Here is a 12,792-nt window from a genome sequence, read left to right as displayed (position 1 = left end):
TAGTGTCCTAACCACGCTAAGACGTTGAATATCTGGTTAATCAATGGCATAAAGTTTTCAGATGTCTATAAAGAAGATCAAGTATTCACGTTGCTCATCCTACTAGATCACTATCTATATCTTTTGTTTTTAAGAAAAAAATATATCAACAGAAAGTGCCTGATAAAAGGCCCTGTTAGGGGAAAATGCCATCTCAAAACATGCCAGGGGAGTACAAGCTTCATGTGAATAACCGAGCATGATTGCGGGAAAGTTGGGGCCTCTTCATTGGTGAAATTATGAGGTTGCGCAGAGTTGCTGCGGGGTTGCTTATACCAGATCCAAAAGGAGGGCGTATCTGCCTTCTTGTTCCAGACTCAACAGGACCAGCTGTTGTTTTTGCTGGTGAGCCACCGGAAAGTTCAAAGGCTTCCAAATTAGTGTTCTTTGTCGATGGCCACATCTCCTCTCTCCTTCCTGGAGTTTCAGGAGTAAAAACCAGTCGATCTGCGACAAATAAATCATCTGGTACTTTTCGAGAGAGCTTAAAAAGGTTCATTAGCTCTCCGCTTGATGTTATAATAAACTATGTCTAAACTATTTAACTTGCACAAAATGAGTTCAAACCTAATAGTAAAGTTTTGGGGGGGAAAGCAATAAAACAAATTTAAAGTACTACCCTTACTAACCAAAATCCATCATATTAGCCGTACCTGAGAACAACTCTGGCTCAGTTCTAGCAAAAAATTTGTTGGCTGGTTGAATTGATGAACGTTTCATAGAATCATACTCAGTTCTTATTTGATCATACATCTCATCGAGCTTTCTCTTCTGCCTGATTTTGGAATAAGTATGTTAGAACTTGAGCCATCCATAACCAAGTGTAACACTGAAGGGAAATCATAGGATATGGCTAATTAAATGGGCAAAAAAAAATGGAATCAACCTGGATTTTTCAGCATATTTTTCTTGCAATTCCTTCTTATCCTTTGATAAGTTCTCTATCTCCTGTTCCATCATTTGGCACCTTTTAGCTATTTTTTGATATGCAGTGTGTACTTGTTCCAGTTTTTCAGTAAACTTTTCTTGCATTACTTCACATTTCTGCCGGCACTGTGCAACTATCTTGTTCATCTTAAAGTTCATTTCAAGTTCCTTTTGTCCAATGTAAAACATCACACTCCTGTATGCACTCTTCATGACTGATTATTTTGAAGTCAAGGAAGAAAGATGAAATAGTTCTGTTTTGACAAAGAAGTTTAAGACATCATTGCCACCCATTTGCCAGGCTCCATTAAAACAATCATCAGACATGAGAGCACCCTCAGAATCTATCATGCATGAACATGCAAAAGCATTATGAAAATGAGAAATTTACAAGTGTTAGAACTAGTGCAACTTTAATGACTTCATGAAAATGAGAAATTTATATATTCCACACTAGCGGGGAGTTTTGAGAGTCAATCAATGACATTATCAGTGAAGGCAATGGGATACGTATTTGTGGAGCAACTCCAGCCATTGACATCTGCAAAAGAAGAAAAACCTGGTGTAAACTGTAGCAAAGACAGATATTGCACGTTCAAGCAATTAATCAAGCATAACTTACATTGATCCATTCATCACTAGGATTTATATCAACCGGCCTCATAAGACTGGTGAAAAAGCAGATGGTTAATCATAATAGCAAGAAAAAGTCCAAGAACAAGCACACAGAAAAAAGAGTGAAGATGAATCTCATAAACACAAAATTTGTTCCCTCCTCTAAAGCAGAATAGTTAAAAGTAAAAAATAAAAAATAAAAGGAACTGGTGTTGAATAAAGTGTCACACCTTTTAGAGAGTACTTGATCACAAATTGGACAGGCAGCGTCATTGCTTACTAACTTGTTTGCATCTTCATTGCCTTATTCATAAGTTAAGGAAAATGATGTTGCACATTTATGTTGGAAACTGTATTTCAATCACTAAAATTGACTGCGTGTTTGAAATTAGAAGTGGATACAGAAGAGATGACCACAAGTGGTTGATACAGCTCGACCTTCCAATTCTCTCCAACAAGCATTACACCTCATCACAATTGTTACTCTGGAATTAAAAATGCATAGATTAAGATATACAGAAAAAGAAAAAAGACTTTCTTGTTTCTCATCTAGCATACCTACAACATCAGACAATCAGTAGAATTGGTTATATATGTAGAAAATCAAAGAAATGCTTTAGGGACTATGTTTCTAAACACTAACAAAACAGAAAATCTCAGGTCTAGAATAATACTGCTCTTGAAATACCTAAGCCATTGGAACCCTATATTAGAAGAATAACACTAACTTTTTTCTCAAACCAATAATATATTTGGTTTGAGAAATGCTCTGATATTATGGCCAGAGATTTGAGTTCAAAAAATGGATAATTTTGGATCTCAACAAGAACAAGACACCGACCTACTTATCAAATTGGCCAGTCACCCAGGTTCTTCCCATTGACTAGAAATAGCCCCACATTCCATTGATTTAGCCATGCAATTCCCCCTAAACTTTTTCCACTTACGCCTTAGTCTCATATTTGTATTTGACTTGATCCTCATAGTGCAACCCTGGAAGACACATTTCCTGTTTCTCTCTTCTCTTTGCAGATCTGAGAGTCCCTACATCACTACTCTTTCTACTAAAGGCTCTCAAAACCATCTATAAAAATTGATAAGTGGCGAAAATAATGTTTTTATATTTCCTACTTTAAAACAACCTAACCAAAACCTTCATCAACTAGATAACCTCTATATGATATTCCCAAAAGATCACAAAATGGCTATATTTATCATCTCCAGATTTCATGACTATGGAAAATATTTTCATACAAGTACTGAAGCTTAGGGCTATTTGGAATGGAAAGAAAATCCCATACCTCACATCGCTGCACAGTTACTACACACTGATTGAAAGTTGAAACAGGCCTATTTATCAATGACAATAAACTACAAACTATGCCCATGAAAAAACACTACGGAGTAGTGGAAATCCTCCAATTGAACACATATCTGTTCTTTTTTAAAAAAGAAAGTTAGATGCCACTTAAATTGGAGAACCTTGACTGATAAATTGAATGGATCTCTAGACACCATCATCACATACAACAAAAAATCTTTAATCACAATTTATTGAATTTGGTTTCACAAAGGAGTCTGTTACATAGAAAGAATTGCTTTGGACCACAAGACATATTCATTAAAAAATAGTCCATCTAATCCGGTTGACCTCTCAAGTTTCAAAATCTCAATTTAGCCCCTGAATTGTGTGCCTCTTTATCTTAATTCAGTCTTTATCATCTGAATTTTAAAAAGTCCCAAGTTGCTAATGTTACAAAACGTTGTTTAAAATTCCAACAAGAAAAATTGTTCCTCTTGCCTGATTGGTATAAATCAGTTGTGATGAAGATCCTTCCTAGCTTAATGGTTCTCCTATTCTTGGCTTGTTAAGCGAGGTGATTTGGATATATGGGTATAGATCTGATGCACGATGACCATCATTACCATGGGTAACTTCGCTGAGTGGCCTGGGCTTTATTTCACAACCATCAAATATAATCTCTTTTCTAAGAGTTTGTTGGACAAATGACTGATCATCATCTTCAACTTGACATCTATGTATATATTTGAATTGTTAATATTTGTATTTTCTATCTATATGTTGGGTTGGTCAAGTCAATCCCCTCATCTTCAATCACAGATGAAGATAGTATTTAAATATAAATATACAAGAATATCTCTTATTAACTCTAACAATTGTAATTTTGTCTTTAATGATATGTTGATTATCGCAGGCGATCATGGCGATGCTATTAATATGGCCAACCAAAGTACAAATTTATTATAATTTTCATGTATTCAAGATTTATGTATCATAGTTTAGGTATAATTCACATTGAACCTACTAACGAAATATCAAAAATGAACCTAATGAAGTTTTACTTGAGCACTTAAATTCAATGGTCAGTGGACAATTTTCAGAAACCTACTAGAATGTTTATGAGCCAATTCGTGTACCTAAAATTTTCCAATGGAGATGTACGTATAACTTAATATAGGCAACATAAAAAAAAATGGGTTAGACTTAAATTACAAGTATGCTCATACTGGCATGGCATGGCTATGTGTTGCTGGGATAATACCACTTAATATGAAAAATAAAATAGACTTTTATATGTTGAAGAAAATATCTTCCATTCTGTTGGAAATGAAAATTGTATTAACTCACAAAAATTATATTGTACAGCCTTAGTTATATATAACACCACATCTAGAAAATAAGGAAAGAGAACTTATCAAATCTCCTTAAAAAAAGGAACAATTAAAATAGGAAAATAAATATATATTAGGAAGCAAGAATATTCTACACATTCTTTCTGATTCCAACTCATTCAAAAGGACTAAGTCAATTAGAATGACAGCAGCATTGGAGGATTTTTTGACAATTGGTCAATTGTCAAAATGATGTGATGATTCATGTTGGTGTAATTTCCCTAAGTCAAGGTTGACCAGTTTGACTAAGCTTGAGTTAGCTCAAGCTTGAGTCATGATGTTTAAGTTTTGATGTTTGACAATGTATGGAGATTGCAGGTGCAATTGTTCATTTGAGGAGATTGTTGGTGCAATTCCCCTCTAATCAAGGTTTGACCAGTTTAATATGAAGAAAAGACAAGTAGGTTAAGGCAGATACTTGATAGGGAAGTCAAAACTGGAAGTCAGGTAAGGGCAAGTCCAATAGGAAGATTGGCAGAAGAAGAAAATCCAAGTGGGTTGACCGGACACTTGGTGTGAAAAGCTCTAGTGAGTGAAGCTAGGCAAATGTGAAAGTCCTAGTGAGTGAAGCTAGGCAGAAGGAAAATCCTGGTGAGTGAAGCTACGTGAAAGTCCTAATGATACTATCCGAGGTATTTCCGTGAGCCCTCAAAATGGTATGACAGAAAAAATTTTTGTCCAAACACTAATTGGTCGTGTATTAGTAGACAATATATATATTGGTTTGCGATGTCTTGCCACTCGAAATCAAGATATTGGGATTGGACTTATAAATCGATTCATAACCTTTTGAGCACAACCAATATATATTAGAACCCCCTTTACTTGTAGGAATACATCTTGGATCTACCAATTATGTTATGGTCGGAGTCCTACTCATGGTGACCTGGTCGAATTGGGAGAAGCTGTAGGTATTATTGCAGGTCAATCAATTGGGGAACCAGGGACTCAACTAACATTAAGAACTTTTCATACTGGTGGAGTATTCACAGGTGGTACTGCCGAGTATGTACGAGCTCCTTCTAATGGAAAAATAAAATTGAATGAGAATTTGGTTCATCCCACACGTACCCGTCATGGGCAAAGCTAGGCAATTTGAAAAGTCATGGTGAGTGAAGCTAGGCATATGGAAATCCAGGTGACCGGACACCTGGTGATTGGAAGTCCAAATCGGTCAAAGGATTGACCAGATACTTGGCACAAGGAGAAAAGTCCAAGTGAGTCAAAGGATTGACCGGATACTTGGTTAAGAAGTCCCAATAGATCAAGGTTGACCAAATGTTAGGCAACGAGGAGTCCTGACCTATTGACCAGAGGTTGGGTAAAGGAACCCTAGACTTCGGATTGGAAGTTAGGGTTTGGTAAGCGACTAGGTTAGTCGATCGCTGAAGGTTAATCGATTAAGGCAATCGATTAAGCAATGTTCGCGAGTGCACAGAGATATTCGTAATTGATTAGGACAATCGATTACAGATGCTTAATCGATTACGACAATCGATTAAGCGTGGATTTCGCGAATGTAGAGTTTGGTAAACGATTAAGCAGGGAAGCTTAATTGCTTACGGCTTGTTCTCGCAAGAACAGAAAGCTTCCTAATTGATTACGGTAATCGATTAGGAAGGCTTGATCGATTATGGTAGTCGATTAAGCTTGAAAAACTAGCCGTTACCAGCCCGATAAAAAAACGTTCATGTGCACTATTTCACATGCTCTCTTGAGATCTCCTCTCCCACTCTCTTCACCAAGCTCAGAGGTCATCACTGCCAATTCTTGAAGCTTCTTAGAGACAAGTGTTGTACACTTCCAAGGTCAAGAGGTGTTCCCAAACAAGAAGAAGCAAGCTAGGGTTTCATGATTGTAATCTTGTAAGATTTCATTTTTTATTAGCTTGTATTTTCCTCTTCTTGTATTTCTTTGTGTGTGAGCTTGTACGAGGCTTTTCCGCCTCTGGATTGTTTCCGAGAATGAGTGTTTCATAGTGGAGAGTGTGCATGAGGGTCGAATCCTTAGATTAGTCACCTCTTCTTGAGGTGGATTCCAAGTAAATCCAGTTTAGAGTCTCAATTGGCCAATAAGATTTGGATATGGCTTTAGAAGTAGTAGGCTTAAGAGTCGGGACAAAATATTTATTTTAGTGTACAAACTCACATAAATCACCTCTTAACCATTTTCCGAACATGATCAACATTTGAGAGCAAGCAATGTACACAATTTTATGTGGTCAAACAGAAGTCTATAACACGATATTGTTTTAAAGTGACACAACTCGACCTCTTGATTTGATCTTCCCAATTCAATGCCTTGATATAATAATAATAATAATAATAATAATAATAAATGCTTGTTCTTTAATCAAATATCACACAAATATATTCAATAGATGATATACTATTCAATGATTAATATGTAGAAATCTATAATTGTTTACTCATGTAATTGGGGATAGGTATACTCCGCCTCATGGCTAGTCCCAAGCCCGGATAAAGGAGGAGAGTTGCGTTAGGTTGTTAGCCAACGTTAAACTAAGATAAATGTTGAATGAATAAATCTATTAAACTATTGTGTTAATGCTAAATTGTTACCCGGAAGGAACGTGTTGCAGGGTTGATTGTAATTCTCGGCAAGGACCGCTACATCTCTATAACTCGGATAGTGTTGAATATGCAAGAGTTTGCGTTGCATGGTCCAACTGTAATGTATCGGCAACGACCACTACATCTCCATGAGAACTTGGATGTAGCTTTAAATAGGCAAGAGTTTTCACACCATAGGTTGGATAAAAACAAATATTATAGGAAAATTAATAATCTAGATTTGGAACATGGAACATACGACCCTTACTGTAAAACAATGAAGGTAACAGATATGATGATTAGAAGAAGAATAAACATTTTGTGTGCACAAGAGGCAAAATGGGTAGGCAAGAAGGCAAAAATAATAAAGAACTCAAGTTTTAAGTTATGGTACATAGGAAAGATTAAAACCAGAAATGGAATGGGTATTGTTGTAATAGTTCGTTAAAGGATAAAATTATAGGAGTAGTTAGAAAAGGGGATAGAATTATAGCTCTCAAGATAGTAATGGCGAACGAAACTGTGAATGTAATTAGCATATATACACCTAAGTAAGATTAGATAAAGATACCAAATTAAGATTTTGGGGCGATCTAGAAGAAGTATTACAAAATATTCCATCAAATAGAATGATTTTAATACGAGACAATCTAAATGGAAATGTTAAAGTGAAAAAAAGGAATATGAGAGGGTGCATGGAGGTTATGTGTTTGGAACAAGAAATGAAGAAGGAAAACTATATTGGATTTTACGATAACATATGACCTTGTACTAACTAATACACTTTTTAAGAAAAGAGAAAAACACTTGGTCACATTCAAAAGTGGGAATAATAAATCGTAAATTGACTTTCTTATAGTTAGAAAGAGGCATAGAAAGATTTGTTAAGATTGCAAGGTCATACAAAGCTTAATCCAACGTAGGGTAGTAGTGTTGGATATTCGCATCAATCATAGTATCAATAGACAAAAAATATACATGACTCCTAGAATTAAGTAGTGGAAGTTAAAGGATGGAAAGCAAAACATATTGGAGAAGGTAGGAGAACAAATATTAGGTGAAATATACAGTGACTCTAATACGACATGAGATAAAATATTATCAAAGTTGAAAATAGTAGCCAAAATATACTCGGTTAGTCAAAGGAGTATGCTCCACCAAGTAAGAAATTTTGGTGGTGGAATGAGAAAATACAAGAGAAAGTAAAGGAAAACGGACAGCCTATAAGGAATTATATATTGGTAAGAACGAGGAAAATTTTAAAAAATATACAATAGCTAAAAACAAGAGAATAAGAAAGCTATAAATAAAGCAAAGAATGAAACTTTTGAACGGTTATATTGAAAATTAGATACAAAAGAAGAAGAAAGAGACATTTATAGAATAGCTAAAGTGAGAGATAATGACAAGAGATCTTATCCAAACAAAATGTATTAAAGATAAATACAATAGGATACTAGTAAATAAATGAGAAATAAAAGAGCGATGGAAGAAATATTTTTATCAACATTTTAATGAAAGTTTTGGTGACCAACTTAATTTAGATAATTAAAGTAAGTCAAATAAGTATACAAATTTAAATTTTTATTGTAGAATTCAAACTTAGATTAAGTTTTAAGTGGAATACAAAATGGAAAAGTCGTTGGATTAGATGATATTCTGATAAAGGTATGGAAGTGCCTAGGGAAACAAAGTATTGAATGACTTACAAAACTATTTAACATGATATTGCAAATGAAAAAAAATCTGATCAATCGAGGATAAGTACTCTAGTTCCTTTATATAAGAACAAGGGAGATATATCAAGGAAGGAGATCACGATGACCGAAAATCAATTTGGGTTCATGCTTGGAAGGAAGTTATACATCTTCTAGACAACTAATTGAAAAGTATCGGGAGCAAAAACAAAATCTACACATGGTATTACTTTAAAAAAGATGATAGAGTCCTAAGAGAAATTATATGGAGAATTCTAGAAAAGAGAAGTGTTACCGTAGCATATATTAAACTAATTAAGAATATGTATGAGGATGTAACGACTAGAGTGAAAATTTTAGGCGGATTAACTGAAGCATTTCTAATAAAGATAGAGTTACATCAAGGATCAACTTTAAATTCCTATCTTTTTACACTAATCATGGATGAACTCACTAGACGCATATCGTGGAGCATGTCGTTTGCAGATGATATTATTTTGGTAGATAAGACGCATGAAAAAGTAAATGCTAAACTAGAATTTTGGCGAGAAACACTAGAATTGAAAGGTTTTAGGTTTATTAAAGTAAAGAGAAAATATATGGAATTTAAGTTTAGCAATATTAGACATAATGAGATAATTGTTTAAATAGAAGATGATGAATTGTCTGAAACTAGGAGATTTAAGTATTTAGTATCATTTTCACAAAACAATAGAGGAATTGAGAGAGATGTCTTAGTTGAAATAGAGAAGGACGTCGGGTGTTTTATATAATCGTTACATCTAAAACTTAAAAAGAAGTTCTACAAAACGACGGTTAGACATGTTATATGACGCTGGATGTTGGGCTATGACTCGAGCACATGAGCAGAATGGACATAATAAAAAATGAGAGCAGAGAAAAAGTCAGAGTTGTATCTATTGAGAGAAAACTCCGAGAGACATGTTTAAGATAGTACGAATATGTATTTATACGGCAAAAAATGCTCCAGGAAATGTGAAATTATGACAAATATGCACATCAAACGAGGAAAAATACTAAAAAAGACTTGGTTAGCAACAATAGAACAAGATCAAATTTATTTAAGTATAAATGATGATAGTAGGGGATAGAGCCCAATGACATAGAAGAATCTATATAGCTGAGTGGGATAAGGTTGGTTATTGTAATTAAGGATAGGTATAGCCGAGCCATCAATATTCAGAGAGTCATATTAAAAATAAAATAAAAAACCTAATTTGAGCCATTGATGGACCAATCAGATTACACCAAAATATCATGTACCAAATCTAACAACTCCAACCTGGGAAGGAAAATGAGTGACCATATTAGCCATGACTTCCTTACTCCTTCAAGCTTAGGTTACTACCAAGCAGTTTTGAAAACTTAAGAAGGTAAAATTTGCTAAAAGAATTGACTTATAAGTCATGCTAGAAGTCAAGCAAATCAATATGAAATATTATAATATATATGTGAAAAAGTAGAATACAGAAACCGTAGGTAAATTGACAGCATTTAATACATGATGCAACAAATAGTGAAACTGGATTTGAACTTAATATTATCGTGTGCTTTTATTGGCCTGGTAGATGTGACTTCATTTGGTGATGAAGTATGAACCAATCAAATTAAATTGAAAGTCCTGATCAAGTTTATAATGTATGTTGAACCAATTGGAGAAAAATACAAAAATTCATGGAGGAAATAATAAATAATCAAAGTCAAAGCTTCTATTATTAGAGATAAATTACAAAACAGACTCTCATTGACTTGAAATGTAAACTATAGTCTTCAGTATTTTTCTGCTGGTTATGTATTGAAGGATCATGTCATTTCATATGATTATGAAAAATGAATCACAGCTGCCATGCATAGATCAAATGAAAGCTTAGTTAACTCGAGTACTAGTTCAGATTTGAGTATTGTACCCTCGTAACATGTCTTTCCAGTTGATACATTCAACTGAATGATGGTAGAAATACTGTTATAAAACAAACAACTCAAGAGTTTAGTATCTCATTGGTTGATATTAATTTTTTTTCTTCACAAAAACACCATAACTAACTTCTGTGTCTAGCAATTTCAACCTCACTGTCAAACAAAATAGACGTTTCCTGTATGACTAAATAAGAAAGAACAGAGATAATATTAACTAATGAGATTACCCATTTCTATATATTGAAATAAAAACGTATTGAAACCAAGAGGTCACTGCAATAGTGGCCTTTGGTACATAAAACCAATTTAGCAAGAAATCCTAAAAATATGTGGCCTTTTTAGCATATAGAATCTGAATTTTGATCACCATTGAGTAACTGCAAGTTAAAAGAGGATCCACGAGGTAATAAACAATAAAGCATCAGAAAATCATTACCAGGAAAATATATTTCAAACTTCTCTGCAGCATCCAGGAAGTGCTCAATGTCAACCATTCCAAAGGAAACTTTTTACTTAAGCATCTGAAAGAAATATAGAAAAAATAGTATATCAGCAAAAGGGAAAATATGTAGGAATATAAAATGTAATACTAAATTTCCCGTGGAAAAAAAAACCATTAGTTTGATTCAAATTAATTAACCCAAACTTGACTTGAGCACAATGTTACTTAACCCAATTGATTTCGCCATCCCTTGAATTCTCCCCATCACTCAAAGCACCTAGGAGGAACCAACATCAAAAGCCCTACCCGGCATCAAAAACACGATATCGAGGCAGAAGTAGAAAAAGGAGGAACTATCCTAATAATACTGCCGCAGGGCTCGCACCAAAACAGAGCCCTATAATCTGATGCCGCTTCTACCACATCTCCTAGCCAACTACACCATCATGAGATCGGAACAGACAAATTTGAACTGAACCAGCATTGAGGAAAGAAGAAGAGAAGAGAAGACCCACCTCAATCCATATTCAACCTCAGCACCCTCAGATACAGAAAATGTAGAAAGTTGCAATCCCAATCTAAGCACTAAAAGTCTCCACCCGAACCAAAACCAGGATCTAACAATCTGGAAACAAATAGAAAGAGAGAAAGAGAATCAGAAGAACAGAAATAAAAGAAGCTACCCTTATTCACGTAGCCGGATCAGATCTGATCAGGATCCTGCCCAGGCGAAGAATAAGAAGTGAGGAAAATATCAAGCAGCAGGCGATGAAGAGGAGCAGAGTGCCCTTACCTTATCTAGAAAGACAATTCGTCCTGAACTCGCCGGAACAGTGATTGAGGGCCAGCACCAAACTGTTCCCGCACCTCCTTCGTCATTAAATACATAAACTTAAACCCTTAACACCAAAGGCGGTTCTGTCTTGACCCTTCGAACCGATTCGGTCTTGACCCGACGAACCGTCTCAGCTGCTTCCAACATGTAAGTCTCAAATTTAAGAGCGCAAAATGAAATTTTAAATTCATACTATGAAATTATAGGAAGAAGTTTTTTTGAGGCTTTCATTTTAAATAAATATTTTTGTATTTAATACGGTGTAAAAAAAATATAACTTATCATTATAAAAATATTAAAAATTAACTTAGACCCAATGATTATGTTCATTTTACATATTCCTTAAAATTCATCCCTAAATTAAAATGATATGAAAAGAGATAATAGAACTCAATTTATAACTAATCATCTTGACCTGTTCTGGGTTTCCCCATAAGCATCTGCGTCCGATCACCTTAACCTACTTCAGGCCTACCTACGAGCATCCGACCACCCTGACCTACTCGCCTCACCGCAAGTACTCGGTCATCCTGACCTACTCCGGGCCCACTCTCAACTTCGTTCAAGGCCGTCCCACTTAGCATCTGGTCCGGACCATGGCTCTGATATCATTTATTGTGCCAAAGGATATCTACATATCTCCACAATGGCATGATATCGTCCACTTTGGACCTAAATCCTCATGACTTTACTCTTGAGCTCTACCCAAAAGACTTCATACCAATGGAAATATTATACATCCTTTTAACCTCATAATCTTTTATTAAATCTTTTAATGTGTGACTTTAATTGAAATCTAACTCAGCTAATTAGGTGGTAGTGGTATATGTCTGTATAAGGAAGGATATACGTGCAACTTTACCAAATTTTTAAAATTAAAAAAAAAATGTCAGAATTGTATGTTTCTGTGTCAAATTGCACTGTGCAAAACAATACAAACTACAGTGCAAAGATACATAATGCAAGATGGCACAAACGAAATACTACCACTAAAATCTCAACAACCATCGACTTACCAATGTATTGGCCAAC

The 12,792-nt window shown here is 34.9% G+C and overlaps 1 protein-coding gene across 5 annotated transcripts; it reads right to left on the bottom strand.

Moving 5' to 3' along the window:
- LOC121982085 (E3 ubiquitin-protein ligase CCNB1IP1 homolog) lies at positions 1-11,878 on the bottom strand. Of its 5 annotated transcripts, XM_042534975.1 has the most exons (11): positions 11,719-11,878; positions 11,609-11,645; positions 11,441-11,550; positions 10,920-11,004; positions 1,984-2,066; positions 1,812-1,884; positions 1,589-1,634; positions 1,477-1,507; positions 926-1,181; positions 693-814; positions 1-486 (listed from the first exon to the last, which is right to left on the bottom strand). In XM_042534975.1, the coding sequence occupies exons 5-11, from the start codon at positions 2,051-2,053 to the stop codon at positions 221-223; spliced, it is 864 nt and encodes a 287-aa protein (XP_042390909.1). In that variant the 5' UTR covers positions 2,054-2,066; positions 10,920-11,004; positions 11,441-11,550; positions 11,609-11,645; positions 11,719-11,878; the 3' UTR covers positions 1-220. The 5 variants fall into 5 exon arrangements, with proteins under 5 accessions (XP_042390909.1, XP_042390907.1, XP_042390908.1 ...); XM_042534973.1 differs by having other exon boundaries at positions 11,441-11,645; XM_042534974.1 differs by lacking the exon at positions 11,609-11,645.
- Positions 11,879-12,792: the final 914 nt, after the last annotated feature.

This window comes from Zingiber officinale, chromosome 5A, assembly GCF_018446385.1.
Source record: "Zingiber officinale cultivar Zhangliang chromosome 5A, Zo_v1.1, whole genome shotgun sequence".
Classification (NCBI taxonomy): domain Eukaryota; kingdom Viridiplantae; phylum Streptophyta; class Magnoliopsida; order Zingiberales; family Zingiberaceae; genus Zingiber; species Zingiber officinale.
Note: the sequence above shows the minus strand (reverse complement) of the source record. Positions and strands in the feature narration are given on the sequence as shown.